General features: G+C 48.7%; 1 protein-coding gene and 1 pseudogene across 3 annotated transcripts in view; both read left to right on the top strand.

The window, feature by feature from the left end:
• Positions 1-8,517: 8,517 nt before the first annotated feature.
• On the top strand, positions 8,518-8,981 carry LOC136119320 (NADH dehydrogenase [ubiquinone] 1 beta subcomplex subunit 4 pseudogene; annotated as a pseudogene). Its single transcript, XR_010655465.1, has one exon. The product of XR_010655465.1 is annotated as an NADH dehydrogenase [ubiquinone] 1 beta subcomplex subunit 4 pseudogene (transcript).
• A 5,492-nt stretch (positions 8,982-14,473) lies between these two features.
• The window catches only part of SLC24A4 (solute carrier family 24 member 4), a 171,381-nt gene continuing 166,843 nt past the window's right edge, over positions 14,474-19,011 (top strand). For both annotated transcript variants that reach the window (XM_065871257.1, XM_065871258.1), the window contains exons 1-2: positions 14,474-14,603; positions 16,618-16,728. In XM_065871257.1, the coding sequence (XP_065727329.1) occupies positions 14,474-14,603; positions 16,618-16,728 (241 nt within the window). The remainder of the gene's footprint in view (positions 14,604-16,617; positions 16,729-19,011) is intronic.

Here is a 19,011-nt window from a genome sequence, read left to right as displayed (position 1 = left end):
TTTTTCTTTCCAGTTTCTACCCACACATAGTAATGCACACATTTTCCGCATAGTTATAAGCATGATAAGGAGAACTGTTGTTGTTTTTTTTTTAAATAGAAAAACCTCAGACCTTTTCCATTCAACGTCCTAGCAGCCCTTAGCACCCTTCGATTTCTGAGCAAATGATCACATGATTGCTGTGTCTTTAGCAAAGAACCAAAGGACACTCCTGGCCTTAGGAAGTTGAGGAGAGGCTCAGATAGCGGGGCCAGGAAAGTGCCATCAGCGGTGTCCTATGGGAGTAGGTTGCCCTTCCTAAGAGTCAAGATTTTGGGAAGTGGGCAGGGAGCGGGGTTTCCCCCATTTAGTCACAAACCAGGCTTTGGAGCAGTGGGAGGATGGAGTCCATCATTTGCAGGTTTTAAACAAGCAAACGGAAGGGGAGGTTCAGCCCTAATATAGTTGGTGCGCGGTTTCCCAGGGGCCCTGAGCCTTCTCCTCTCAACCATCAGAGTGCATTTGGTTTTGCTGATTACAAACGTGTGCACTGGGGATGGGGTTTTGCCAGTTGTCTGTACTCCCAGGGATGGCACATTGGGTTTCCCCAGTGATGCTGTAAATGTCCCTGAGAGCCAGGCCTAGGCTTCAGGTCCCCATTCCATAACCTGTGCTGGGCTGGTCTTACCTGGGGCCCTCGAAATGAGCACGCCACGCCCTCAGGGTATCACCCTGGAAGGAAATCCACACGCCCGTTGGGGCTCTGGGCTGTGATGACCCGGTGAGCGCGTTTGAGCATTAAACCTGGGGCACTGACAATGCCCTCTGTCCTCAGTACCTCGGATATAGTTTCTGCTTTCTGTTCTCCTGCCTCCTTTGAGAGGAAAGACAAGGTTGAGAACAGTGCTGCCCCTCCTGTCCTCAGAGAAGACCTCTGTGCTGGGGCAGTTTGCCAAATGGAAAGAGCTACGAGCCAGGGAACCAAAGCCTGGCTTCACCACTGACTCACTGTCACCCTGGGAAAGGCATGCCCCTTTTCTGGGCCTCAGTTTCCCCATCTGTAAAGTACAGGGATTGGGCTATAGCAGGATTCCTCAAAGTGCCAGTTCTACGGGGTTGTTAACTGGTGATAGGAGCAGAAAGGAAAGCGGGGCCAAATCAGTTTGGGAAATGTAGAATTTAGCAAAATAAAAATGCTCCATTGCTGCAGACCTTCTCAGAGCCTTTAATACACTTTGTGGATTTCCAAAAGGGATTATAGCATAAGGTATTTCCAAAATTTATTTAAACATAGACCCTCTAAACTCTTTCAGTGTCAGTATTAGAATTCTCTTTCTCTCCTTAGAGGGCCAGCAAAGTCACTGATCTTCACTTCTTTGAGTGTCTAAAACTGTTTGGTTTTTCAGTGTGTTTCTAAAATATAAATAGTTCTTGGTGAGGTCTTGGGGGTGGGTGAGGATCCACCTTAAACTAGAGGTTCTTGGAAGTCTTTAGAAGATGGCTTTGGGGGAAGGGTTCCACTCTTGCAGAAGCTGTATGCAAAAGCTGATGTGTCTAGTTTGTACACTTTCCTGGGGTGGGGGGCTCAGAGTCTATAGCATTCGTCACGTTTTCTAAGGCATCTGTACCCCAAAGGTGGCGATGCATTGTGCTCTAATTCTTGGTAGAAATCATCTGATTTTGTAGGAATTTGGACAAGACTTTGATATCTTGATTGGAATCAGGGCAGCTGGGAACAGGGAACGGAAGTGACAGGAAAGTGGACAAAAGATGGGGAAAACTAGAGGGACCAGCAGTGGCTCCATCCCGGGCAGGGCATGGCCTCCCCAATTTCTTCCCTGGTCCCACTATGAGTGCCTCTAAAAATCATCACGTTGTTCTTGGCTATGGAACTCAGCTACTGAATATTAATGCTCTGTGGCAGGGAGAAAATTACCGCTGTCTCAGAAAGGCTCCATCTCTTACAGGTCACCGGGGCTCCATTTATTAAATTGTTGCTCAAGGGCACAAATGTCCTGCAAGTATGTGTCTCCTCAAGGGCAGATACTTTCTCTTCCTCAAAGACACGGGGCCTCCAGCTCGGACTCCCTCCCTGCAAACCGGAGAGGTTGCTGAAAAGGTGAGAAGTGGTGGCAGGAAACTTCCCTCTTTACAGAGAAGAGCCTGCCCACAAATGTGTCCGAAGGCGGTGGGGCATCCGTGGGGTGGCTGAGAGAAGGTTCTGTTGGAACCAAAACCGAAGAGCAGATCCACAGAGGGAGACTCTGAAGTGTTAAATCAAAAGCAGAGATCTCAAGTTCACCATTCTGACGGACCACCAGCCGTCCTTGGATCACCGGCCTTTGCAACAGAATACTAGGCATGAGTTTACACATTATTATTTACCAGCGGCCTGAGGGATTAGAATTCTTGGCTTGAACGGCCTCATGACCGTTCACACACATGACCCCGCGGAACGAACAGGGTTAGCAGTCGAAGGGGAGAAGGTTACTTGTGTAACCTTTGTGTTCTCACAAAAGCTCTTTCTTTCTCTCCTTGGATATCTTCTGAAATATCTCCACACCGCAGGCAAGAATTTGCTTTCAGAACCTGGTTGAAAAGGGGGAAGAGAGAAAGGACAGGCCTCAAAGCTAACTGACAACATTCATCCGAAATCCTTTAAATTAATTGAAAACGCTGAGTCACGCCCACCCATTGTATAACAGCCATTTACTCACATTGTGTAACAGCCATTAAAGTATTAGTGTTACTTTGGGGGGCACTTTATTATGCCACCCAGTGGTAAATCTCCTCTGGGACCCCCCCTTTTTTTTTATTCCCCCAAAGAGTCTCAGTTTGCTAATTTATTTTCAAATGGGCTGAGTCTGGGTTGATCCCAGCCTCCTATTCAGCTTTTTGCCTCAGCGTAAGGATGGTGGGCTATGTGAAAGCTGGTGTCCAGCCTGAAAGCCGTGCTTGATATTTTAAAAACACTTTGAATTATCTACAAAGGCAGAACCACCAATCCATCACCTAGCAGGCGTTAAAGGATGACTTACACGTGCAGGCGGGTGAGCTCTGAGCTTCTGTCTCTCTGTGTCTTTTCTGGGTCTCAGTTTCCCCCTCTGCCAAAGGAGAGCTTGGACAGGAAGGTGCATTCTTTTTTTTTTTTTTGCAGTACGCGGGCCTCTCACTGTTGTGGCCTCTCCCGTTGCGGAGCGCAGGCTCCAGAGGCGCAGGCTCAGCGGCCATGGCTCACGGGCCCAGCCGCTCCGCGGCATGTGGGATCTTCCCGGACCGGGGCACGAACCCGTGTCCCCTGCATCGGCAGGCGGACTGTCAACCACTGAGCCACCAGGGAAGCTCAGGAAGGTGCATTCTTGAGGCAGGATGATGAAAAGCAGAGATCCTGAACCCAGACTGCCTGGCTCTGAATTCCCGCTTTGTCGCTTACCGGCTGTGTGACTTTGAGCACGTTACTTAACCACTCAGAGCCTTGGGGTCCTTCATCTGTAAACTGATGGTTACAGAATTGTTGGAAGGATTAGAAGGGTCGCTAGGTATAAAGCGCTTTGGGCACCGCTTGGCCCCGAGCAAGGAGGTAAATGTGATGTACTGTTAGGATTGTTGTTGTTGGGGCCCTGGGGAGACGACTCTTTGTGCATGGCACTCATCACCCACCACTCACCATTTCCTCCGCTCCCTGGGCACACTGCTGGACTGTATTTCCCACCTCCCTTGCGGCCCTGGCCACTTGGCAGAGTTCTAACCCCAGAATGTGGGTGGAAGTGAAATCTCCACGTCCAGGTCTGACTCATAAAAACCTTCCCTGGGGGACGGATTTTCCATGTCTCTCATGCTCTGTCATTTCAGCGCAGATGAGTTTGGCTCCCCTGGAGGCCCAGTGCTGAAGATGGTGTGGCCACGAGAGGGAAGGGACCAGGAACCCTGACTAACCGCTTGGAGAAGAGCTGCCTGCCTCTACGCCCAATTCGGACTTCGTTTGGGTGAAGAATAAACGTCAGCGGTGCCAAGCCAGTGAGGTCTGGGGGGCAGCTAGAGTTACTGTAGCCAGGCGCTGGGCTAGTGTGGACATCTATGGAGACTCAGACATCCTCCCCGAGGGGTCGAAACTGCTTGCGGTTGTTCCATTTCCCGTCTCCAAGTTTCTGATGTTATCTGGGTAACTGAGCCAAAGGACACCCAGTTCTCTGGCTGGGGACAAGAGCTTGTATGTCCAGCAAGCCCTGGCCTGGGCTCTGGCCAGCTCCCCACAGACAGCTGCCTGAGCTGACTGCCCACACTTTCTGGACAATGGGGCCGAATTTCTGCCCAGATGCCATGGGGAGCTACTCAGGTTCCCCGGGCAGTAGCCCATGTTCAAAGTATTCCATTTCAGTTCTTAGACCTTGGTCCTCCCCCGTCTTCCCCATGGCTCTCCCTTGAGTGGGAATTAGCAGGAGCGTTTGTACAGAAGCCTCTGAAGTGGGCAAAGTGAAACTTCCTCATTAAAACTCAAAATGTAACACCCTCTCCAACAAAGCCAGGCCTAGAAGGATGCTCGCTGTGTTAAATTGTCTACTGGTGGGGAGTGACTTGCTGACGGTGCCCCTGAGCTGGAGACACGTGTGTCCCAACAGTCCCAGAGGCATTTACTAATTCCCCTTGTGGCGGAATCCCTCTCCCTTTGATGAAAATCTCCTCCAATGCTTTCTCTGTCTCTCTCTCCCCGCCCTTGTCATTTTTCTCCTGGCACGATGGTCATTTCTACGCATGTATTCAGGCCCCTCCAGAGATGCAGAGAGGCCAGGCCTTTTTTTTTTTTTAACATCTTTATTGGAGTATAATTGCTTTACAATGGTGTGTTAGTTTCTGCTTTATAACAGAGTGAATCAGTTATACATATACATATGTTCCCATATCTCTTCCCTCTTGCGTCTCCCTCCCTCCCACCCTCCCTATCCCACCCCTCTAGGTGGTCACAAAGCACCGAGCTGATCTCCCTGTGCTATGCGGCTGCTTCCCACTAGCTATCAATTTTACGTTTGGTAGTGTATATATGTCCATGCCGCTCTCACTTTGTCACAGCTTCCCCTTCCCCATCCCCATATCCTCAAGTCCATTCTCTAGTAGGTCTGTGTCTTTATTCCCGTCTTGCTCCTAGGTTCTTCATGACCTTTTTTCTTTTTTTTTTTTAGATTCCATATATATGGGTTAGCATACGGTATTTGATGTTCTCTTTCTGACTTACTTCACTCTGTATGACAGACTCTAGGTCCATCCACCTCACTACCTGAGCCATTAGAAAGAAACAAAGAAGTGTGAAAACAAAATAGAGCACTTTCACAGAAAAGCAAAAACCCAAGCTGCTGTAGCCTTTGGCTGCTCAGTGCACCAATTATAAAGGAAAATCCAGCTTTTGTGCAACGTCATGTTTCATAGTAAGCGTGGAGAGGCCAATCCAACAACAGAACATTAGCAAGGGTCTAAGGTGGAGACACCTATGAGCCATGTCCCTTGCCAAAGAGCCCTTCCTACTGTCCCTTGTGGTAAGCCCTACCTGCCTTATTTCTACTCTCAGACTGACAAGCTGCAAGCGATCAGAGGGGCAGTGGGTGCCCTCGGGGGTCTGCACCTTGGAGTGGAGGCTTGGACTGTGACTTATTACCCTGGGGATCTTGGCCAAGCCACTTAGTCTCCTTGAGTCACAATTTCACGTCTGTGGTGGAGGCTGATAGTTGCCCATCCAAATCCCTCCTCCTCTGCTTCCACGGTAACAGGATTCTCCAGGGCACAGGATGCTCAGGTAGGCATTTTCAACCTTTCTCGGGTAGGCGTGGTCATGTGACTAAGTTTCCACCAGGGGACTGTGAGAAGTGACACAGGCTGGGGCTGGGACTTCTGACATTGGGTGTTCCTGCCTTGTGCTCTCCTCCTCTGTCTTGTGGGCTGAAACCCAGGCGTGCTGGTGAATCAGCTTTTTTTTTTCTTTTTTTCTTTTTTTTTTGCGATACACAGGCCTCTCACTGCTGTGGCCTCTCCCATTGCGGAGCACAGGCTCCGGACGCGCAGGCTCAGCGGCCATGGCTCAGGGGCCCAGCCTCTCCGCGGCACACGGGATCCTCCCGGACCGGGGCACGAACCCGCGTCCCCTGCATCGGCAGGCGGACTCCCAACCACTGCGCCACCAGGGAAGCCCAGGTGAATCAGCTTTGACCGTGAAGATGATGAGAATGCCCTAGATGATGGCAGAGCCACCACATGGCAGGAGCCTGGGTCTCTGAGTGATGAGTAGTAGAGCTACCTTCCAAACCTGGATGGCTCTGTGGGGACTCTTGCATAAAAGAAACTGCTTGTTCTCTCTGACATTCTAGTGCTGGATTTCTTTTCCACAGTAGGTTAGTCTTTAACTGATAACATTCTTCATAGGCTTATGGTGTGGTAAGTTATATAAGGGTAAAGTGCTCTACAGTTAGGTGTTCAATACATGGTGAGCAAAGGGATTGGTCATTCCCTTGTTTAAATCCAAGAAATCTGAGAATCAGATTTACAAAACATAGAGCAGCTGCATAACTTGATTTCAGGGAACCCCCAGGCTCAGCCTGTTTGAGCATCTTTCCTCTGCTAGTTGGCCTTGGTTGAGAGTTCCCACCCTCAGTCAGTAACCAGGAGATGACCAGGAAGGAAACAGGGATATCATACACAGCCTTCTATCTCTACCCAAAGAGCTAGTTAGCACACCTGTCAGAACGAGTAGCTGTAGCATGGTGTGGTTGGTGAAGGGTATGGCTAATGGGCGGAAGACCAGGTTCAAATCCTAGCTGTACCTCTAACTCCTCTTGCAAACTTAAGTGGGCCACGTAACTGTCAGGAGCCTCAGCTTCCTGAAGCATCCATAAAATGCGGATGCTAATTCTGGCTCTGCCTGTTCCCCAGGACTACTATGGGGATCAAAAGACACAAGATGGTGAACACACTGCATATGGCAGATGCCAGTGGGAGAAACATAACAGATCAAGTCCTGTTTGCTGAATGTGGAACAGGTATGCTTGTCCCTTCCTTCCATGAGTATTTGCTGAGGACCTGCCAAGTCCAGTGAGGGGACATGTGTGCAGGGGAGACATGGTTAGAGTCTGCTGGAAACTATACACAAGGAAATAGGCAATTACAATACAGCATGATGAATTATTTGATAGAAGTACAAGCCACCATGAAAATATAGAAGAGGGGGCTCTTAACTCAGACTTCTGTGGTCCTGGAAGGCTTCCCCAAGGAAATGATATCTCCTTTAATATTGGAAGCAACAGAAAGAGTTAGCCAGGTGTCTTAGTTCAGGCTGCTATAACACAAATACCCAGATTGGGTGGCTTATAAACAATGGAAATTTATTTCTCAGAGTTCTGAAGGCTGGAAAGTCCAAGATCCTGGTGCCACCAGATTCAGCGTCTGATGGGATCCACTTCCTTGTTCATAGATGGCTGTCTTCTTGCTGTGTCCTCAGAAGGGGAGATGGAGCTCTCTGGGGGGGGTCCCTTTTATAAGGGTGCTAATCCCATCCATGAGGGCCCCACCCTCATGACCTAATCACCTCCCAAAGGCCCCACCTCCTAACACCATCACATTTGACAGTAGGTTTCAACATGTGAATTCTGTAGGGACACAAACATTCAGTCCATACCACCAGGCAAAGGGGGCTTTGGAGGTGGGAAGACTGTTCAAGGAAAATGAAGCAAGGGTCACCTCTGAAGAGCAAGAAAGAGCCTGAAAGAGATTCTGAGTGGCTGGAGCCTGGAGTGAAAGGAAGGGAACAATGAAAGATTGGGCTGGAGGAGCTGGGAGGGTCGGGAGCAGGGTAGAGAGAACACACTTGGCTGCAGCTTGGATAAAATACCAATGCCCAGTTCCTGCCCCCAGGTGGTTTAAAAGCTCCCCAGGTGACTTGAATGTGCAGCCAATGTTGAAAGTACTGATTAGATCATGCAGGATCTTATATGTCAAGCTCGGGAGCTGGAAGTCTAGCTTGAGAGCAGCAGGGAGTCTCTGAAGCTTTTATGGGAGGAAGGGACATGACCGGATTTTCCCTTTTACCCTAGCTGCTGGTTGGAGGAAGGAATGTGATGGAAAGACTGGGGTTAGAGACACTAGTTAAGAAGGCTGCTAAAGGGTGCAGGTGAGGCATGGAGCCAGAGGTGATAATGAGGATGGCAATAAGGGGACAAACCTGAGGCCTGAGTGACGATAGACAGGAAGGAAGTGGGGGAGAGGCAGGAAGACAAGGATCAGCCTCAGATTCCTGACGTGGGGGTCAGAATTCCTGAAAAGACTCCATTTCCAGATACACACTTACGAGTCAGCAGCGGAGAGCAAATAACTCCAGCCAGAGAATTGATGAGCTCTCCTGGGAAGAGGGGTGTAAAGAGAGAAGAAAAGAGGGACTAGAATAGAGGCACAGAGGGCCGAGGGAAGAGCCAGTTGGAGAAGGAATAGAAAAACCATAAGCACACACTGTTAAAAAAGTTAAGGATGTGACTGTTTTAAGAAGGGTGTGTTTAGGCGCAGTTGTGCGCCGGGTCGCCAAGATGTCGTTCCCCAAGTACAAGCCGTCGCACCTGGCGACCCTGCCCACTACCCTCGACCCAGCTGAATACGACATATCTCTGGAAACTCGGAAGGCACAAGCCGAGCGTTTGGCCATAAGATCCCGGCTTAAACGGGAGTACCTGCTTCAGTACAACGACCCCAGCCGTCGTGGGGTCATTGAAGATCCTGCATTGATTCGTTGGACCTATGCAAGACCAGCAAATATCTATCCCAATTTCAGACCCACTCCCAAGACCTCACTTTTAGGAGCTCTGTTTGGAATTGGGCCCCTCCTCTTCTGGTATTATGTTTTCAAAACCGACAGAGATAGGAAAGAAAAACTTATCCGGGAAGGAAAATTGGATCAAACGTTTAACATCTCATATTAAGTCTGGCAATGATGACTATATGTACTGCTGTTTAAATGAATCTATTAATCATTACAAAGTTTGTCTTTCTTAATATTAAAAAAAAAAAAGAAGGGTGTGTTCAAGAGTGTCCAGTTCTGCTGAGATGTCTCCACAGGTCACTGGTAACCTTGACAGTGAAGATGAATGGGACCTTGGGGTGGTGCTGAAGTGATGGTGAGAGGGGGCACCTCCTAACAGGGACAAGTATTTTTTACCTCCTTCACATTGTAACCAAAATGTGTTTATTCATTCATTCTATATATACGTCATTTATTAAGCACCTAATGTGCTGGGCACTGTGTTTCAGAGCTGCAGAAAAGACAGCGGGTCCTTGAGGTCCTCACTGGCCAGGAGGAGACAGATACTCTCTCCCATTTCACAAGACCACGTGATGTAATTGCTATAATGGAGATGCACGTCAGGGGCTTTGGAACAAGCTGGACCAACTCTACCGGGGAGGGGGAAGGGGTGGCCAAGAAAGGTCCCAGAAAGCAAGGAAGTGGGATGAGGTTTGCCCTGGTGTGGTTGTCATGGGGGTTGTCCACTGCAGAGTGCAGAGTTCAGCCTGCAGTGGAAGAAGCACACTTCCAGACCTGCCCATGTTGCTGGGGCCACGTGCCTGGCTTTGGCCAATGAGTGGTGAGCAGCGGTGCGCAGAGCCCAGAGTCCTCAGCTGCCAGCTCAGGACCCTCCAGTGGGCTCTCCTCCCTCTTGCATGGCAAGCAGCAGTATCTGAGACTGTGGCTGTTCCTAAGAACGTGAGTAACTGCCCTCAACACACACCTCTTGATAGACAAGAAATGTAGGGAAGGAAAACTATTTTCCCTCCATCTGTCTTAGGTTCATTGGCTGGGGCCTTGTAAATTAGACCAACAAAGGACAGATTAACAAGAGCAAACCAAACAGAAGTTTGTTCACCTGTGCATTGTGTATACACATGGGATTACCCAGTAATGAATAATTCAAAGGGGTGGTAAGAATTTGGGCTTGTATAGCATTTTAACAAAGTAAAAGTACATCTTTAGAGACGTGAGAAGACGAAGGAAAAAGACTTTGTGCTTCCACGGGTGGCAAATTGTGAGAAGGCAAAAATAAAGGGAGATCAATGGCGGATAAGGGCGAGTTTTAGCAAAGTTTGTAGATAGATTCCTCTGGTGCTGTCCCTGGGCTGATAAGGATCTAGAGTTGTCACCAGTGATTAACTTCTGTCCTTCCTGGCACAGAGCAGAGGGGAATAATCTCTACAGATTTATTTCCTGCATTTAGGCAAATAGGGGACATTTTTCTTGTATTTGCTTCTTCTTATTTGCCTTCAGCGCAAAATAACCCTTATGCCAAAGTAGCACGTTTTGGAGTCGAATATTCTGCTACCCTGAAGCAAACTTTTGTTGTTTTACTGTTTTTTTGTGGTTACCACAGCATAACCTAGCCCAGTGGTTCTCAAAATGTGGTTCCTGGACCAGTAGTATCAGCTTCACCTGGGAACTTGTTAGAAATACAAATTCTCAGGCCCCACCCCGGACTTACTGAAGCTGAAACCCTGGGGTGGGGCTTAGCAATCTGAGTTTTAAGAAGCCCTCCAGGGGATTCTAAAGCATGCTCAAGTTTGAGAACTGCTGCCCTAGGTGGTGCCAACTGATACAGCTTATCTGGAAGACACAGCAGGAGGAATTCCAATTCATGGAGAAGGTCGTTTAAGTAAACTCGAAAAAAACCGAGTAAGAAGATGAATTAAATGGTGAGGCTCTTCATGTCATAGGAATGAATATTTAAGAAAAAATATAGTGTACCTATCTCCACAGACTGAGCCTTCCTATCAAAATTTTGAAAACTGGTCATGTGGACAGTCTCCTACTATGTCACATCACAGAAAATACTGTTGCAGAGGGGATGCTCAGAATCCAATGTCACTGAAGCCACAACTAGGCTAACTAAGATAAACCCAGAAATACGCTTTCCATTTGTCTCCATGGCCTTGCTTAGAAAATGCTCCTGGATGCTTTGAATCTGAAAGGTACATAAAATCCAATTCTCTCTTCTGCCGGGTGAGTCATTAGAGCTGCGGCAAAGGCTGTTTGGTAACGGGCAGTATTTAAATGAAGCAAAAAGTACAATTTCAAATGAATTGCTTTTTAAACTGTCAGATAAAAGGAATCCATTTGTGCGTGTGAAATTATTCCAAGGTTCTAACTATTAACTGAGAGCAGGTGAAAGATGTCAAAGAAACGTTCTATTAAAGAGCTGGCTAAATGTTTCAAGACAGACACTTGATGACTCCTTTGGCCGGTTTTGGATTCAGAAATGTCTATTTTTGCCAGCTCTACATGAGCTCCATGGACAAAAGTTTTAGGAAAATACTAAATCCTAGTAATAAGATGCCATTTTTTAAGCTTCGATAAGTTTTTTAAATTATAGTTGATTTATAATGTTGTATTAGTTTCAGGTGTACAGCAAAGTGATTCAGTTATACATATATGCATATATATACATATATACACACACATATATATGTATATATATATAGATATATATTCTTTTTCACATTCTTTTCCCTTACAGGTTATTACAATATATTGAGTATAGTTCCCTGTGCTATACAGTAGATCCTTGTTGGTTATCTATTTTATATATAGTGGTGTGCATACGTTTATCCCAAACTCCTAATTTATCCTCCCCCCCACCCCACTTTCCCCTTTGGTAACCATAACTTTGTTTTCTATGTCTCTGGGTCTAATTCTGTCTTGTAGATAAGTTCATTTGTATTACTTTTTTAGATTCCACATATAAGTGATATCATAAAATATTTGTCTTTCTCTGCCTGGCTTTCTTCACTTAGTATGGTAATCTCCAGGTCCATCTGTGTTGCTGCAAATGGCATTATTTCATTTTTTATGGCTGAGTAATATTCCATTGTATAAATATACTACATCTTTTTTATACATTCATTTATCAATGGGCATTTAGGTTGCTTCTATGTCTCGGCTATTGTAAATGGGCTGCAATGAACATTGGGGTGCATGTATAATAAGATGCCATTTTGTTCATTAGAGATGCTTTAACCAGTGTGACCCAAATGCTGTCTTACGGCGGGACAATAGTATATTATTGCTTTAACTTTTTCCTTTGGTGAAAATACAATGCCAAGGGCTCTTGTCTAGCTTTCCAAATGCCCATTTAACACTGTTCTGTGGTCTTTTATTTGTTATTGATAAATAGCAATCCTTGTACAGCCTGGTCAATAAGAAGAAAATTCTTCAAACATATGAAAAGTGCCCCTTTTGGTCACCGGCAGGTATGCTTGGTAGAGGTCACCCATGTAGAGGGAGATCCTCGATGGTAAGGCTGCCCTACAGACAAAACAGAATCCTGAGCTGTTGTACACAAGGGCAACCCCGGCCTTTTCCATTTCATTTCCTCTAGGGGTTTCTACTGCAATTAGTCTCGTGTTCATGCCTTCAGTATCTGTGGGACTACTGAAACAGGACTACTGAAAATAATTAGTGAATCTTCTCCTTCCCCTGGTCCTCCAGGTACCTCTCACCTGTGTCACTATGCTGCCAGGCTAGCACAAGCAAAATTCTCCCTGCTTGGTCAGTCCAAGAGGAACTGTGAAGATGGTGCCCCACTAGAAGCATTGGGACAGATTTGAAAGGGCCGTGCTTCTGACACTTGAACGTGAACACAAATCTCCAGGGGCTCTTGTTAAAAATGCACGTTCTGACTCAGTAGGTCTGAGCTGGAAACTTAGAGCCTGAATTTCTTGCAAGCTCCCAGGCAATGCTTATGCTGCTGTGGACCACATTTTGAGTAGTGATGAAATAACACACATTCTGCAAAAACAGTGACTTTTAGAACTGACCCTATTAAACAGGCATTTATCTAAGGGTCTGGCTCCCCTTTGCTTTGGGGTTCCTTGAAGCCAGGAACTGGATCTTACACATTTTTTGGTTGTTTTGTTCTCTGGCTGGCACTTGGCATTAATCCCGCACACAGTGGGTGTGTACTTATTTAATTAAACAGAGCTGGCCTTGTTCCAAAAAGGATTTTAAGCGGACTAAACCCCTAGCAGGCCCTAACTAGGCTTGATGAGTTGGCCAGGGAAGGAAATCATTCCCAGGGTAGTCACAAACCCTCTGGGCTGAGGTCCTTCCGCTAAAGGTCCCCAACACCTGCTTGCACCTGGATTACAACTCAGCTGCTGCTCTTCTGAAATTCTCCCTCCTGCCCCATTTTTAAAGTGGTTTACACTAGAGAGCCGATCAGAGAAAAGGAGGAAAAACAAAACAAAACAAAACCCAGAAAGCCCCGTGGGGCGCAGAACTCTCGGGTTTCTCTCTGCCGGGTCTCCAGCTTTGTGCAGGTCGGCGTAGCGCCCCGCCGCCGGCTCCCCAGCCCGCCCCGAGAGCCCCGGAGGAGCCGGCCCTGGGGGCGCGGGCGCTCGTCGGCTTGGTGCAAGCCTGTTTGTTAGCTCTGCTCGAGCAATTAATCTTCTCGTGCATCTCCCGCCCCGGGGGCGGGGGTCGTGGGGGCCTCGGGTCGCCTCGGGGGTCGTGCAGAGCCCGGACTAGAGCGATCGCTCTACAGAAACCCTTGTTCCCAGAGTCCCTCCGGTGCCATAACCCGTTCCTCTCTGCAGCAGCCTCGGAGGGTTAGAGAAGGGCTTGTTTCGGCTCCATAGGGGCGGTGGGGAGAGAAAAAGGGAGAAGGAGGATGATTGTGTGGGTCAGTGGTTGAGCCTCACAGGGGAAGGGAGGAGCGCCCGGGCGAGTGCGCCCTAGGGGAGGAGTACACGTGCTGGGGAGGCGGGGGGTGGGGGGTGAGAGGCGGGCAGGAGGGGAGGAGAAGGGAGGCGAGAGCTGTTGGGGGGAGGCGCCACGGCCTCGCAGACGCAGGCGCCGGCAGCCGGAGAGAAAGTTCCCGGGGAGAGCTCGCCCCCGGAGGGCCGTCGTCGAGGCTGCTCGAGGCGAGGGGTTGCTGGTCCCGCGCGTCCCGCCTGCCTCGCCATCTGAGCGCACTGGGCCGCCGGGGCTCGGCTCGCCGGGAAGCAGGGAAACATCGCTGGCCGGCGGCCGCCGCCAAACTTGGAGGGGGAGGATGCTGCGAGTGCGAGCGGCGGCGCGGGGCGCGGGGGCACACTGAGTGCTACCGGGGCTGCGGCCGGGCGAGGGCGCCGAGGCTGAGCGGGCAGGTAAGGGGCACCAGCGCCAGGACTGCGCCAGCCCTTCGAGCCAGGGCCGCCAGCGCCACCGTGCCGGCGTCGCCTCCTCGCCACGGAGCCACGGTGAGCGGAGCGCGCACGCCGCGCGCGGGACTCTGAGCTCCGGCCGCGCCGCGCGCCTGCACCTCCTCTCTCCCCTCTGGGCTTCCCAGCCGAGCTCGCCCGCGGGCCATGAGGCTTTGGCCCGTAGCCCCTCGCCTCTGAGCCTCGCGTCGCCCGCTCCAGTCCACGCCGCTCCGCCACAGATAGCACTTCGGCCAGTGGGGCTCCCCATCCTCTGCCAGAGACTGCATCCAGGCGCTCCGGGATGGCGCTCCGCGGCCCCCCGCGGCCGCGCAAAGTTCGCAGGAGACGAGAGATGCTGTGGCAGCAAGTTGGCTTCGTGTGCGCGATTTTGGCGCTGGTGTGCTGTGCGTCTGGCCTCTTTGGCAGATGGGGTAGGTACTGGTGCGGGCCTGCCCCGGGAGTTGGGGGGCTTGGGCTGGAAAGCCGCGGGGCAGCTCCGAGAGGTCTTCCTTTCCTTCCCAGTCAGGTTGGCCCCAAGGGTTCATCCAGTCCCTTACCCACCAGGCAGGTAGAGGGCACCCAGGAGAGCTGATATCGACTCTCTGAGCTGTGGTGCCTGTTCCCCTGAGCTGCGCGCGGGCCCTGGGGCCTAAGGCGAAAGCCTGAACCACTGGCCCCCTCGGCGCCAGAGTTCTGTCCCTGGGGTGCCCAGGGAGTGTGGGCAGCGCAGCGGCGGGATCCAGGTGTGGATTCTCTTGGACTGGGGCGGACGAGACTAAGTGGACCAATTTCCATTTTGCAGAGCGGAGAAGGTTGTTCTCCGTGTCCCTCGAAAACCCAGATTCTGAGGCTGGGAACTGAACCTCAGCGCTCCCCTCGCCCCTGCCAAAGGGGCGCCCTGGGTGTCCCGACGCGTCCTCTCCAAACCCTAAAAATGTGGGCAGTCTGTCCCCTCGGGAGGTTGCTGCTATGTTTCAGCATCGCTTCTCAACTCCTCTTAATCTCCGCGGGACCAGCTTGTGCCTGGAACCACTATCCGCACTCCTTCATCCAAGGAGAGACTGAGGGATTTGGGAGTTGCTTAGGATATACAAATTTAAGATGGAGAGAAAAAGAAACTTACGAAAAATATGTTTAGGGAAGGGAGTGGTGGATGTGAGCCTAGGTGGAAGCTTCAGAAGACATTCAGGTGGCTAACATTCCCATTTTTAGTTGGATGCTGTGGACCTTCTAGTATTGTTTTTTTAGTATTCTATTTTAATTTTGAATGTCCTCTAGAAACTATTTAAAAAAATTTTAATTGAAATATAGTTGATTTATAATGTGTTAGTTTCAGCTGTACAGCAAAGTGATTCGGTTATACATATATGTGTGTGTATATACATATGTATATATGCTTTTTTCCCAATTACTGTCTAACATTTTAAAAAATGAAAGAAATGGCATGATTTAGCAACCTGGACATGGGGAATAAAGCAGATGGTACTTTCTTGAGCAGTTAGGGACAATTTAGAGAGGTTCATATTGATAAAAATCAGGTGGAACTTGACTTAACTCTTTAATACTGGCTTTCAAAACCCAAACTATGTGATTTGAGGATAAAAGGTCAAAAACTGGCCCTTCCCAACAGAAATCCAGAAAGGTGATTTGAACACCTTAGTACCTGGTGCTTTGCAATTGGGCAAGTTAGTGTGTGTTCTCCCTCAATTACAAGAAATAACAAAATACCTAGAGGCTCCTAGATGTCCGCATTATAGAAGAGGCATTATTATCCAGCTGAAGTCGTATGCACATCAGGAGAGGTAAATAAATACTTTAAAGGTCTTAAAGTGAGAATCATTTTTATTTGCTGGATCAGGAAGGCCTTTAGGAGTCTAACTGCGCTTGGTCATCGGCATCCATACCAGTGATCTCCCTTGTTACTCAATATGGCCCTTGGACCAACAGAATCAGTGTCACCTGGGAGCTTGTTAGTGTGGAATCTTGGGTTGTGGGCCAGACCTACTGAATCAGAATCTGCATTTTGACAAGGTTCCCAGGTGACTTGTGCGCACATTCAAGGGTGAGAAGCTGCGGGCCAGCCCCCATCAGCTTTCTCCACCTGTTCGCTGACTTTATCCTGTTTACTGGCTAAGAACTTCATGGTCACCTATCTAAACCCTTTGTTGCACCTGTGAAGGGCTGAGACTGGAGCAATCTTGGCCAAGGTCAGATCACATGCTGACCACTCTGGGACTAGAAACAATGAACTAGATCTAGGAAGCAGATTACTGTAGGTGAGCAGGTGATACTGTGCTTCCAGTCATTGTATCGCTCCCTACAGATGGCTCTAAATAATCAAACAGGGCTGTTGCTGACATAGCTAGATACAGGCGTGTAAGGCCATTGGGAGAATGCAGGCGCCATGTTGATCTAATGGTGTTTGTGACTTATTTTCCAATCCAGGGCACAAAACAGCTTCTGCTGGCAAACATGTTTTACCAGACACATGGAGAAGTAGAAGGCTGATGGCACCAGTGAATGGGACTCAGACAGCTAAGAACTGCACAGATCCAGGTAAGAGATAGATTCTTCCCCTAAGGCATTTGGCAGGGTCTGGAGTTGGTGCCTATGTGGACAATTATAGCCAGAGCTGAGAAAAGGTGGTTTTGTGACCCTGAGTAGGAAAGGGTAGCTATAAGGTGTTGAAAGGTAACGTACAGACGTTAATCCTTCGTGCTGCTAAGCAACTCCAGTACTTTCTTTATCCAACAACTGAAAAGATCGCATTTCAGAGTTTGAAATTCTCATTTTTTGTTCTCACCATGCTCCCAAAGGCTCAGTGTTCCGCCCCAGCTCCCGCAATTTTGTTTGCCTGGGTGTCTTCGTTTTCTTTCCCTTTTGCCCTCTGTGTCCATCTGATGGAGCTTCAGGGACACAAACCCTGCTGCTCTGGCAGAGGGCACTTTGGGATGACTCACCAGGGTCGTACCATCCAGGGTCGCTGCAGGGGTGGGACACGCTGGGCTGCTGGGGTCCCTTCTCTGGAAGAGGAGTTCCAGGTAGCATTGCAGCCTGGTAGATGGGTTCTGCTCGCCCTGGGAGGTGGTTCAGTGGGCCTCTTCAGACCTCTCCAGGCGGTCAGAGGCGGTAGGGACCCAGTGATGACATCTCGTCTGTTCTCCTGCCACATGCAGGCTTTGCTTAAATGGGTGCAGATTTCTTCTCAGAACCTGTACGGGCCAGTGAATGGAAGCTGCCCGGGCCTCACACAGGCCAGTCCTAGGTTTTAGCTCTGGTTCCCTAACTTGTGGGTCTTTGTGAGAGGGACTCAGTGGGACGATGCGTTCAAAAGCTCTTTGGGAGCTGTGAGGTTTTATTTTCTTATTTTTTAAAATTTAAGTAGAGTTAATTTACAGGGTTGTGTTTCACGTGTACAGCAGAGTGACTCAGTTATACATATATATCTGTTTTTCAGATTCTTTTCCATTATAGGTTATTACAAGATACTGAGTATAGTTCCCTGTGCTGTACAGTAGGGCCTTGTTGTTTACCTATTTTATGTACAGTAATGTATGTATCTGTTAATCCCAGACTCCTAATTTACCCCCACCCCGCTATCCCCTTTGGTGACCATAAATTTGTTTTCTATGTCTGTGAGTCTATTTCTGTTTTGGAACTAAGTTCATTTGTGTCATTTTTGAAGATTCCACATTTAAGTGATACCACATATTTGTCTTTGACTTACTTCACTTGATATGATCATCTCTGGGTCCATCCATGTTGCTGCAAATGGCATTATTTGATTCTTTTTTTATGGCTGAGTAATACTCCATTGTGTATATATACCACATCTTCTTTATCCATTTACCTGTTGGTAGACCTTTAGGCTGCTTCCATGTCTTGGCTCTTGTAAATATGTGCTGCTATGAACACTGGGGTGCGTGTATCATTTCGATTTATGATTTTCTCCAGATCAGTGCCCAGGAGTGGGACTACAGGATCATATGGTAGCTCTATTTTTAGTTTTTTAAGGAACCTCCATATTGTTCTCCATAGTGGCTGCACCAGTTTACATTCCCACCAACAGTGTAGGAGGTGGGAATGTAAATTCCCTCCTAAAAATTCCTTTTCCTGCAGACCCTATGAAGTTTTACTGTAGATGGGTACTACTTGGGTTTTCTATGAAGTTGCCGGGAAAGTCAATCTTTTTAGGTGTCTGTTTTCTCACCCGTAATATGGGCAGAATAGTACTTGGCCTCCTACTCCAGGGTTGTTGGAAGAACCTGGTAAGGCTCTGTATGGGGCTGTGTGCAAAAGGAACTAGAAACCCAGGCCAAGGGACCAGGTTAGGATGGCAGTCTTCCCATGTCTTATTTTCATAGGCAGGTCTTATCTGCATTTTACAGGTCGGAAAACATCTAGGGAGGAGACACGAGTCACTCAAAGTCATGAACCTTACAAGCGGGGAAGCTGGCACTGGAACCTAGGCCTGTGGGTATGAAATGTTTGGTTAGTTCCATGCACTGAAGGAGGCCGGGGCCCTCCCTCAGAGCCTGTCTTCTACACCATCAACTTCCCTTCCCTCAAGGTGCCGTCTGAGAAGTCCATTTGGGACACGGAGGTTTTGGTAAACCTCGAAACAGTTCATCCTCTGCTTGATGGGATGGGACTGGGTGAACTTGCAGAGAAGCAGCTGGGATTCCCATTAAACTCCCATCTGTCTTGGTGACCCAGTGAACAGTGGTGCCCGTCCTGTCTTTTCACCTCCTCCAGCATATTCTTCCATCAGCCAGAAGTGGCCAGTGCATTGCAGGACTAAGCCATGAACATGTATAAGGCCAGGAACTATGGGTCCAT

The sequence above is a fragment of the Phocoena phocoena genome, chromosome 2 (genome assembly GCF_963924675.1).
Source record: "Phocoena phocoena chromosome 2, mPhoPho1.1, whole genome shotgun sequence".
In the NCBI taxonomy this organism is placed as follows: Eukaryota; Metazoa; Chordata; class Mammalia; order Artiodactyla; family Phocoenidae; genus Phocoena; species Phocoena phocoena.
The sequence above is the reverse complement of the archived record's forward strand: the minus strand, read 5'-3'. Positions and strand labels throughout refer to the sequence as shown.